The 12,287-nt window shown below is 41.0% G+C and overlaps 2 protein-coding genes and 1 pseudogene across 2 annotated transcripts; 1 reads left to right on the top strand and 2 right to left on the bottom strand.

The window, feature by feature from the left end:
- Positions 1–3,221: 3,221 nt before the first annotated feature.
- Positions 3,222–6,202, bottom strand: LOC128380619 (histone H3-like). The gene is made up of 2 exons (XM_053340495.1): positions 6,187–6,202; positions 3,222–3,634 (listed from the first exon to the last, which is right to left on the bottom strand). Exons 1-2 carry the CDS (start codon positions 6,197–6,199, stop codon positions 3,222–3,224), a joined length of 426 nt encoding a protein of 141 aa, XP_053196470.1. The 5' UTR covers positions 6,200–6,202.
- LOC128380629 (histone H2A-like) lies at positions 3,981–4,363 on the top strand (annotated as a pseudogene).
- On the bottom strand, positions 5,330–5,961 carry LOC128380610 (histone H1-like). The gene has a single exon (XM_053340484.1). The coding sequence runs from the start codon at positions 5,956–5,958 to the stop codon at positions 5,344–5,346; it is 615 nt and encodes a 204-aa protein (XP_053196459.1). The 5' UTR covers positions 5,959–5,961; the 3' UTR covers positions 5,330–5,343.
- Positions 6,203–12,287: the final 6,085 nt, after the last annotated feature.

The following is a 12,287-nucleotide window of genomic DNA, read 5'->3' as shown; positions in this document are numbered from 1 at the left end:
AATATAAACAGCAAATGGAATAAATGATGGTTGACCGTAGAGAGGTTTCTGGAAGTCACTGGCACAAATTGACCAACGTGGACACTCTTTTATTTGTTGTTGAAATATTGGATCATTTGAACATTTATTGAAATGAAAGCATGTGAGAAGTTTAGAGGGAAGAATCAGTATTTGGTGGAGCTGTTAACAACTCATAGACATCTGAAATGTGAGCTGACTACACACTGCTGACTGGTTTCATCTTTAACAATGTGTTGTATTTTAAAAGCTTGTTATATTATCCATTGTGTCAAATCTGCATCTGAAAAGTAATTAAAGCTGTTAAATAAATGTAGTGGAGTAGAAAGTACAATATTTCCCTCTGAGATGTAGAAAGTAGCATCACATGGAAATACTACAGTAAAGTACAAATACCTCAAAATTGTACTTCAGCACATTACTTGAATAACTGTACTTACCTTCTACCACTGTGCCACCACAATAATTAAAACAACAATAATGCTATTATTATATTAATGATGTTTCTGAGGCATCTTACCTGTGGCACTAGCTGACGTCACTCTACCTGGTGTGGTCTACCTGTAAGCCCCGCCCACCCCTTCTACAACAGATTACTGACAGCAGAGGAGGATTATTAGCCTTATTACTGCTGTTATTCCTACTACACCAAACAATAACAGAGCCTCTATATTAACCAGGTGTCCTCTCCCCGCCTACACATCATCTATTTGAATTAATTTTTATTTATTTAAATACCTGCTGTCTGTAGTGAAATAAACATTAATTATTCATTTGACTGTCTGAGCTGTTGGCCTATATCCGAATAGAGGACGACACCGTGGCAATATTTACTATAAATGTCATTATTCAATAATCTAATTATTTCTAATTGATTGATGTATTGGTGCTGAGATAGAAATACATATATCGTTCAACATGAAGCGTTAATTCGGCTCATTAACACCGCAGTACATCGTCTTATTCTGGATTTCAGCCTTTAAACACACCGCAGAGAATAATAATATGAAGGTGTCTTTGTGTTAAATATGAATAATATAATAATATGTTTAAATTTGAGCTTTAAATGACAGCCGACGTGTGTTTAACAGCCATATTTTCAGTCGTTCCGCTCTCCTGCCTCCGTTAAGCCCCGTTTGTAAACACACTCAGCTTTTTCTTTTTTTTAAATGAGCCAAACACAAAGATTTTTAACATCTAAAATATATTTGTACACATCCAGACCTCATTCCAGTGCAGGTCCGGTGGGATTTACACCCCAGTCTGTGCCTGCAGTCCGGCGATCACACGACGAGCATCGCTCCGCTTCTCCGACTGACGGAAAACACCGAGAGAAGAGCTACAGGATAACGCTGCACCAGATTTTCTTCTCTAGGATGGCGAAGTCATAACCCTTCCCTATACTGTCTCTAATTGGTTAATAGTTGCAGCCTTCGTCGGTTGTGTTGGTTATATTTAGACATGACTGGTTAAAATTAGGGTAAGAATATCAGGATGAGCCAATCAGAGGCAGAGTAGGGCGGGTTATGACTTCGCCGTCCTAGTTTAAAAATATGTAGCACATCGTACAATATACGGCTTCTGGTCAGGACTTTCAAAGTAAAACTGAGCGATGGCCGATAATTATCCATTTTCATTCACTTTTTAAAAATAATGCACAGTTACAAGGTGTTTCACATATAGAATAAAATAGACATACATACATAGGCCTACATAGTTTTCAATTATTTAAAAAAAATAAAAAATAAAAAAAGCTTAAACATTACACTAACCCTGCAGCAACATCATATTGAGTTCATTATTCACCCTGAGGACAGTAGATGATAAGCCTAAAAATTAAAAGGTTTCTAACTCCACCTTTGTGGCTCAGACGCCTCCAGGAGAATATTCATTTTAATGTGATAAATCGTGGCAGTAGGCAGGAAGTCAACAGCGTGTAGATGAAAGTCTGAGGACTAAACATTGTATATTTATGTTATAGATGCCTCTCTTCTCTTGGCTGTGGATATTTCCTCCTACAATAAACTGAAGGTGTGTATGAGCCTTTACAGTTTAGATAATGTGACTAGTGTTGGCAGTAAGCAGGAAGTCAGCAGCGTGGAGATGATATTATTGTTATCATAAAGGGATCAAGAGGGATTTTAAAGGGTAGATGACTCATATGTGTGTAATGAAGCTGCTACTGATGGTTGTTTTGTGCCAATGTTTTTTTCAGCAGTGCAAAAATTATTCTGATATTTGATATAAGTAAAAGAACCAGTGCAAACATATTCATTACACTATGTAAAAACTCTACATCAAACCCTACTTAAGTTAAAATAAAATAAATATATTGCCATGTGGAGAACGCACTTGTAATACAGAGAAGATGACCAAGGCTGTGAATGATATACTGATCATAGTGTGATTATAATCATGATGACCTCATATATAAGCATGTTGTAGCTGCACTTTGAGGTACTTCATAGACAGATATGTTTAGTCCAATGAGTGTCAACCTAGGGCAATGAGTTCTACTGCAGGTTCAACCCTGACCCTAATTCCACATCTCTTTGGGTCCACTAAACCTTCTTCACAACCAACTCGACCACAGTGTGTTTTACTGTCTTTACAAAAAAGTGTGTGTGGTGGGGGCTTAATGTTGAGTGATGATCATGTGATTGACTGATGTGGATTCATGTCAATGGTAGTTCATATCATGTTTAAATAGACCCAGCTAATGCTTCCTAGTGTCTCACCAACAGGCTGGAAAAGAATTCATGGAGGATGAAATGCAAAGTCAACTCCAGCTGTTCTTCCACTCAGTGTGTTAATGAGATGATACGTTTCCTTGTGTTCTCTCTGTATTCAGGGTTAGATATAACCACTCAGACAGTACAGAGGACATTAATAGATAAATAACTGAACGTCATCCTGACAAATGTGGAGGCACACAGTTGTTACAAAGAATAAGTTTGTCAAGTTGGTAGTTTCAGAGGAAGTGGAGCTTTAACCCTTAACACTCAGAACCAAATTATATACGATTATTAAAACATGTGCTTGTATGAACGTCACACTAAATACCAGGGAAGTAAAGTTAGTGTTGAATTTTAGTTAAGACCATCAGTCATATTTCTAAACTAATAGAATCAGAGGAAGCAGCTTTTTAGAGGATTGATGTGGCTCTTAAAAGAGCCGTTGTGGTTTAAGGAGAAGCAGACAGTTTAAGCTCTCTCTCCGCGGATACGGCGGGCCAGCTGGATGTCTTTGGGCATGATGGTGACCCTCTTGGCGTGGATGGCGCACAGGTTGGTGTCCTCGAACAGGCCGACCAGGTAAGCCTCGCTGGCCTCCTGCAGAGCCATGACGGCGGAGCTCTGGAAGCGCAGATCGGTCTTGAAGTCCTGAGCGATTTCTCTGACCAGACGCTGGAAGGGCAGCTTGCGGATCAGCAGCTCGGTGGATTTCTGGTAACGACGGATCTCTCTGAGAGCCACGGTACCGGGCCTGTAACGGTGAGGCTTCTTCACTCCGCCGGTGGCCGGGGCGCTCTTACGGGCTGCCTTGGTAGCCAGCTGCTTCCTGGGGGCTTTGCCTCCGGTGGATTTACGAGCGGTCTGCTTGGTTCTTGCCATTGCTTCTCGTTTCTCTGATCAGGAGAAAATAGTGTTGAGAAGCGGGGAAACGCTGCTCTTAAAGTGTCGGAGCTGCTGCGGAACTGTGACGCTGCTTCAGAGCTCCGGGTCCTGATTGGTGAGCGGCTCCTCCTGCAGCTCAGCCCCGCCCGCAGGAGCCTGATCCCCGCTGCTTATTGGACAAAACTCCGCTGAAAAAGTGCGCCAAAGAGAGTTGCTCCCCCTCTGCTGCAAGCCTCTTTTGTGAGGGAGGGACATCAGCCCCCCCGCCTGCTCCGTGGACATATAAAGGAGGGTTTGCTGCGTTTGCTTCACACTTTCTTTGAGTTCTCTCTAGAAAAGAAGCAGAAAATGAGCGGAAGAGGCAAAACCGGAGGCAAGGCCCGCGCTAAGGCAAAGACCCGCCGGTCTCCAGTTCCCGGTCGGTCGTGTCCACAGACATCTGAGGAAGGGCAACTATGCCCAGCGTGTCGGTGCCGGAGCCCCCGTTTACATGGCGGCTGTGCTGGAGTACCTGACCGCTGAGATCCTGGAGCTGGCTGGAAACGCTGCCCGTGACAACAAGAAGACCAGGATCATCCCCCGCCACCTGCAGCTGGCTGTCCGCAACGACGAGGAGCTCAACAAGCTGCTCGGCGGAGTCACCATCGCTCAGGGTGGTGTGCTGCCCAACATCCAGGCTGTGCTGCTGCCCAAGAAGACCGAGAAACCCGCCAAGAAGTAAATCTGGAACCTGCAACACTCTAAAAAACACAACAAAGGCTCTTTTAAGAGCCACACACTTCTCATCAAGAGCTCATATCCTCATATTTCTGTGTGTGTATCTATAATGCTGATGATCAATGTTATAAGTCCAGTATAACTACATTCCTAAAAATATTAGACCTAATCATTTAGACAGTTCACATCCTCATGCCATCCCACATCACAGGATAGGTGGATAAAACAATTACTAGCTCCAAACCATTTATTAAACAGGAAGGCACATTGTTGAAATAAAAAAAGCTAAAACTAGTGTGAATTGCTATACATATCAACTGAGTTCAGTTATCTCATAGTTGTGTTATATACTATTAGTAATGGATATGAGTATTGAAGTTAAGTCTTCAAACTTACTGGTAATGTTGAGCTTCACTGACCACTTTTAAAAAATGTTGTTTGCTTCTAATCAGTTACAAATCATTTAGTTGAGTGATTTTCTGTGTTTTGTTGATTCTGCTACTCACTGGTTCACTTGAACTGAGATTTTTAGAAAACGGGTCAGCTTGCATGAATGATGAATTGAGTTCATACAAAATGCAGATTTTACACAAGTGTATTATACTGTACTAACAAGGACAACTAGTCAAAGTTATGTAGAATGAAGTATAAGGTCCAGCTAACCAAAAATGTCCCCAAATGAGGCCCCAGGGTCACAAAAGGTTAAGAGGTACAAGATCACTAGTTGGTGACTATCACTAATATTTTTTCACATAAGTGAATTTAAGAGGTACTGGAAAAAAACAAGAAGCTGTCTCCCACCAAACTGACTTTGAGTAATTCTATATCTATATTTTATCTGTCATGAATAAATAGACCTGATCAGTTGAAATGCAACTTGACATTGACTGTGTAATAAACATGTAATAATCAGGATGATGCTCTTTATGGAAAGGTGTTTGGCTCTTAAAAGAGCCTTTGTTGAGGTTGATGTGTGGAGAGTGATGTCAGCTCACTTCTTCTTGGGTGCTGCCTTCTTGGCTTTGGGCTTGGCCACCTTCTTAGCGGGGGACTTCTTGGCTGCTGGAGCCTTTTTGACGACTTTCTTGGGGCTCTTTGCGGCCTTCTTCGGGCTCTTGGCTGCGGGCTTCTTGGGGCTCTTGGCTGCTTTCTTGGCCGCTGCGGGCTTCTTGACCTTCTTGGGGGATTTCTTAGCAGCTGCTGTCTTCTTGGCTGCGGTCTTGGGCTTCTTAGCCACTGCAGGTTTCTTGGCGGCGGGCTTCTTGGCTTTAGGAGCGGCTTTCTTTGCGGGCTTTGGCTCAGCCTTCTTGTTGATCTTGAAGGAGCCGGAGGCCCCGGTCCCCTTGGTCTGGACCAGAGTCTCTTTGGCTACCAGGCTCTTGACGGCGGTCTTAACGCGGGCATTGTTCTTCTCTACATCGTAGCCTCCGGCAGCCAGAGCCTTCTTGAGGGCGGCCAGAGACACTCCGCTGCGCTCCTTGGAGGCGGACACAGCTTTAACGATGAGCTCGCTGACGCTGGGGCCAGTCTTCTTGGGCTTTGCTGCGGACTTCTTCTTGGCGGCTTTAGCCGGGGCGGCGGCGGGAGCTGGAGCCACTTCTGCCATTATTACCTCTTGAGTTTCGGTCCAACACGTTGAGAGAATGAAATCAGACTGTTGATCTCTCCGAAGCAGGAGGCGGAACTTAAACACACCATGAGAACCGTGTAGACTCAGCCCCGCTGCTGGCTCCTGTGAGCAGGGTGAATGTCTGCCACTTGTGTTTTCTGTTAGTGACAAAAGTGTAAAAAATGAGTGTTGGGAGAAGTGCTGAAGGCTGACAGTGAAGACAGCAGATAGTGGACATGTTTCTCTTCATAATGGAGTCATGTAGAGCTCTGATGCTCTCTGCATTTAGTTTGTGGAGTAACTAAACATCACCTGTTCACCACCACGGACAGCACTGCTCAGCTGCTTTTCTCTCTCATTTCTCTCCTAAAATGCTGTAAAATACATCCGAGCTCCACCAAAAGCAGTGTTCCAGCTGCCTCACATGTTTGTTGACAGACTTCAAATAAAATCAACCATGTGTTGGTGATCAGTGTGTAATAAAAAGAAGCTTTTCTGGATGCAGCAAACACACTGATTAGACTGATGGTGCAGTTCAGTCAGACTTCCTGTCAGAGCTGCTCTCAACATTTCTTCTGTTATTCTGAGGACTGTTTCATAGAAATACAATCAAGTCTTAAATAAAATGTAGTATATATGAATACAATAAAGTTGATGTCTTCTGTTAATGAACAAACATTCACAAATCAATGTCAGACCAGTAATCTAGAACCATTTGTCTTCATATCAGTGCTGAAAAATATCTTTAAATATATCAATCATTGTTTTTTATTTACACTCTTTAAAATAAACCTTTTTTAATAATCCACATATTCAGCACAAAAAAATATATATTTTCTAGTGTAGAAATGTATATGTGTAGGCATTTTTACCTCTTAATTATATTCTTTATGTACACTATAGAGGACATGTTGTGTCAAATGTCAATGTTATAATTGATTTTGCCATTAATGGTTATTTTTATTATCTCTATATTAATTATACACATCGATAGATCACAATGTGTTGTTCTTACTCAAAGCATGATTGAGTTTAAATAATCAAATTAATCAGTTTTCTCCCTTAGTTCGTTTTTTCTTTTTTTTTACAGCCAATTTAAAGTCAAATAGAGTTTTGTAAAGTACATGTCTAATGTGTACGTGTGTTTTTCATTTGATATATTTGTATTACATTTGACATATATATATATAAATATCATAGTCTGTAAAATTAACCTAAAACATGAATTCATTGTTGACATTTTCCTCATCATCACTCTCTGAAAGTTCTCCATTTAGAATAATTTCAATAACCTCAGAATAGTTGTTCTTCCAAACTCTTTAAAACAGTCTTCCTGTAATCACACAACACTTATAATGTATCTGCTATCTTTAGTCTCAATAATGTAATGTAAGTTGCACATATAATTAACCTCATATTATGTCATTTCCACTCAGTGCATCATTGTCAAATAGTTTCATTCATGTTGCAGACAGTAATGTTGTAACATGTTGTCAGTTGAGTTCTGTGTCTTAAACCATTTTATATATTTTCAGGTTTCAACTTAAATTCACAGTTTACAGAGTTTGTTTTTCATTTCTGTTAGAGAACGAGCTTCAGGGAAACAAGTTCTGGTTTGAAGGTTTTATACATTTGAAAGGTGGTTGAAAGACTCTGAGTCGTTATCACCTTAAGTGATGGGAACACTGTCTGTAGGCTTTTCTCACTCACTCTCAGGCAGGTTGAGCTGCTTTCTTTACTGTGGAGATGAAGATGAGTCGTCATGGAGTCGTTAACTAATCACATCATCACATCACTAGTGTTTGCATATTCACCTCCAATGTGCTAAAGCTACAGAAACAAAGCTTCAAATGTTCCTCTGGTATCAAATCAAGTTCACAGTGTAGAGATTAATGATCAAAACCCATTCTCATCCAGTTTGTGAAACCATCTTCTGTTGTTTGACTTTGTAAAATATGCAACAGGATTATTTAGTTACATAATTAGACAAAGATGATCTTGTTGGTAAAGTGTGTTGTAGAGGTTTTGGGTTACAGAGACACCCTGAGTTACTGATGCAGAGCAAGTCTCTCCTCACCTTTGATTGAATTGCTCTGAAACTAATTACACCTGTTTTTATTTGTGTAATCTGTAACTCTGTTGGCTTCATTACTCTGTGAGAGTGAAAGCTTTCTGACTTTCAAACAACAATGTAAAGAAAGTTGAGGACTGTGCAAACCAGATGGAGGACAGGTCGGATGATAGAGTCACAGTGATGCAGCAATAAGGCCAGAGGCTCCCACTGACCCTCTCTCACTCATATACAATACACATTACATTCACTTCAATCTCATTATATTATATTTCCAAATGTTATTTTTCACCCATCACATCTAACATGTCTCAGTACTCTGATACAAACATGTACTGTTAATGGCGGCCGGTCAATGCGGGTCAAATATCTGACCAAAATCTACTTAATCATATTAAACATACATTAATTAGAAAATGCTAAATAATTATGAAATAAAAAGTATTTGTTTGTAAGATGGTCGTGTTAGCCTCTAAGCACCTGTCATCATTCATTATAAATCGATTCCAAATGGTATTTTATTAATTTCTATATGTACTTCCTGTATGCGGGGCGCCAGACTAATGGAAGTCAATGCAAGCCCTCAAACTTTTGACAAGCATGTGACCTGAGGCTGCTCTCTCATTGGCGTGCGTCACGTTTCTCACGGGGCGCAGCCTTGGGCGCAGCTCAGTGCGCCCCGGACACGCCCACTTATATTGGCAGCGAATTGGCTTTGTTTTAGATTTTTTAATCTACTGTGATTGGACAATTATGGCTGTCAATCACGCCCATCGGTTAATTTGAGCATGAACGTGACTGTCAATAAAGCTCCGTGTAACAGTCATTTCAGGAGAGATGGCTACTACAAGCGGGACCGCGGAAATAAAAGAAAATGCAGTTATTTCTCTTCAAAACCAGCCCTTCACACGGCGTTCACTTGAAGAGAAACAGAGGATTAAGGAGCTTGGACCGGACCAACCCAAATTACAGCTTCAGCAGCAGGGAAGTGATAGAGGACGATCTTACATCAGGAGTTTTTCCCACTCCTGTTATGAGAAACGGAGCTGGCTAGCTGGATGTGGTGTAAGTAACTCATTTTATTGCTTTCCCTGTTTGCTCTTTCAAAGTGTCGGCACTGAAACCCTGTGGACAAAAACGGGTGTCCGAGACCTAAAACATCTGTCAGAAAAATGCAAACGACATGAAAGTAGCCGAAGCCACCTTGACAATAGCATGAAGCTACATTTTGTTGGCAGGCTTAGCATTGCTGAACAGCTGGATGAAGGCTACAAGATTGGCATTAGGAGGCACAACGAAGAGGTGACAAAAAATCGTCACATCCTGTCTAGGATAATAGACTGTTTGAAATTTTGTGGAGCCTTTGAGTTGGCTTTGCGCGGTCATGATGAGAGTGAGAGCTCACATAGGCCCGGGATATTTCGTGGGCTGGTGGATTTTGTTGCTTCCCTTGATGGCGTGTTGAAAGAGCACCTGGAGAGCGCCACTGTATTTAAGGGAACTTCAGAAACTGTGCAGAACGAGCTACTGGACTGTATGTTTTCTGTTTTGAGGGAACAAATCATCAAAGAAGTTCAGAGCAGTAGTTTTCTGTCAATCCAGGCTGATGAGACCATGGACATAGCCACACAGTGCCAACTTGTGCTTGTGCTGCGTTACATTGATGACAAACACAACGTGCAGGAAAGGTTTTTTGAGTTCATCCCTCTGCAGTCTGCTACAGCTGAGTCCATTGCTTCAGCACTAAAAGAGCGTCTTGCTGCCATCCTTCCTGAGGATCATAAAAATAAGCTCATCTCCCAGGCTTATGATGGAGCCAGTGTGATGAGGGGTGCCACTGCAGGAGTGCAGAGGATAATACAGGATGTGTATCCAAATGCCCACTACATCCACTGCTACGCACATCAGCTCAACCTGATAATGCAACAGGCCACATCTCACATATCCGAGGTCAGAATTTTTTTTTCTGACCTTAGTGGATTTAGCATACGAGACTCGGGTAACTTTGACCCCAATACCGTCAGAGAAGCAGGAGCCTTTGCCATGCTACTGGAAGATCAGGATTTTAAGTTCTTTCTGCAGCTCTTTCACAGCATCATGCCACACGTGGACCTCCTCTATGCTAAGCTCCAGAAGAGGAATATAGATTCGGTCCACATCAATGGGTGCATCCAGCAGTTCCAGGATGACATACAAAACATCAGGTAATAATTGTATTCCCGTTATTAATATTGTAAACAAGACATATATATATTGCAACATATTACAATGAAATCGGACACAATAACTAAAAAAAATGATATAGTGGTGTCTCTTATTAAGCACATAAACTTCTGTAACTTCTCATTTTAATAATGAATCGTATAAAAACTCAACTGGAATAGTCAAAATGACTTTTTAACATTTCTTTTCCTGGATTTATGCATTTTAATCTTTTGCACTCTATATTCATATTTTGGTCTTGTACAGCCTTTTGAACCATTTACAATATGATTACTATTAATTGTTTTCTCTCTTTTATTATTATCTCTCTTTTTTTAATCATTATAAACTTTGTCCTTGGCAGAGATTCCCTCCATTCCATGGAGGTGCAAAGTAGCAGCTCTCTGCCAACAAAGAGGCGTCGCACACTCAGCCCAGAGGAGCATGAAAGGATTGGAGCAGAGGTGAGTTTATGTTGGAGTCACAGTCCATGTTACACTGGAATTTAGTATTTTTTTATTTTAATCTGTGTGTAAGAATGTTTGTCAACTTTTTACTAACCTATGTTTTATATAGGTTGAAGTTGCAGCAATGTAAACCTATTGTCTTTTGCCATTAGTTTCATGGTATTAAAGGCCTTCCACAGTAACAGCAGCTCTATAAATGGCCTTGGAATTAGCAAAAAAGTTCCATGTTTAGAAATGGAACTGTTGCCTGTTGTAACTTTAGGTGATGTGGGTGAAATGGGCATTTTGTCATGTCTAAATATTTATTTTTATTCATCTCTCTGTAGATCTGTGACACCATACTGGGACACACCAAGGAACGCTTCTCCTTTACAGACCACCTGGTTAGTGCCACCTTGCTGCTGGGGGACAGGTTTGAGCAGTACAAGGCAGCATTTCCTGAAGATGCACTCAGCAACACCCTGAAAGCTTACCCCATGCTCAATGGAAGCAAGCTAAAGACAGAGCTTGGTCTCCTGTACAGCAAGGATGAGTTCCAAGCCTGTCGTGGTGCTGTGGATTTGTTCCAGTTATTCATGGAGAACAATCTTGGAGAGGTCTTTTCAGAGACTGTCACCCTCCTGAAAATCCTCATCACCACACCCATGACCACGGCGGAAGCGGAGAGATGCTTCTCGACATTGAAAAGAATTAAAACTTTTCTACGGAACACCGTGACCCAGGAGAGGCTAAATGCGCTGGCCATGCTGTCCATGGAAAAAAGACTGGTGACTGACATGACTGACTTCAATCAAAAAGTCATTGAGAGGTTTGCTGGCCAGAAGGAAAGGAGGGAAACATTTATGTTCAAATAGTTCTGACCTGTGTTTAAGCAACTTTACAGTTTGTTGTGTTCTTTTTAGATTGGTTTTCCTTTCTGTATTTATTAAATGTGTTTGCTGAGGTATGACTGCTGCTACTGTTTTTGTTACCACCCCCCGAACTCCACACCAAATTGTGCCCCCCCCAAATATTTTTGTCACCAGCAGCCACACACTGCATATAGGCTGCTTTTATAGGGTAGATCAGGGTAATGTGGGACACTTTTTGCAATTCTGACTTGTTTACCTTATTTACATATGAATCATATACATTATATCAACACCTTATATCATTATGAAATCCCTGATGTTGTTTGCTTGTTAAATCAGACGATAATTTTTGGATATTGTACTGAAAAGGAACATGGCAGGCACTTCTAATAATATTCCCTACTGTGACGTGGAACACTCGTGTTAAGGCTTAGAAATACTTTGATTTATAGAAAGCAGCCTTATCTGCCAACACTTTCTGTAATGTGCGTACTCATAGTTTTTAGGTTAAAAAAACTAGCAGTCTGTATGTTCACGTGACATTTTAAACAATATAATTTACACAGTACGCATATATTAGTTAGCTTTAACATAATGAATAGAAAAAGAGATAGATGCACTGGAGCTTAGTTGTCCCACATTAGTCAATGTCCCATAATAACCCAATCCACCCTACTGTTATTTTCTACATTTCATTGTCTTCAGTTTAAACTTCAAAACTGATAACAGCTCTTT

This window comes from Scomber japonicus, chromosome 2 (assembly GCF_027409825.1).
Source record: "Scomber japonicus isolate fScoJap1 chromosome 2, fScoJap1.pri, whole genome shotgun sequence".
NCBI classification, from domain to species: domain Eukaryota; kingdom Metazoa; phylum Chordata; class Actinopteri; order Scombriformes; family Scombridae; genus Scomber; species Scomber japonicus.
This window is presented reverse-complemented; position numbering and strand designations above follow the sequence as displayed.

Excerpts from the sequence above, each read along its gene's own strand:
- LOC128380610 (XM_053340484.1), bottom strand. The coding sequence starts at position 5,958 with ATGGCAGAAGTGGCTCCAGCTCCCGCCGCCGCCCCGGCTAAAGCCGCC.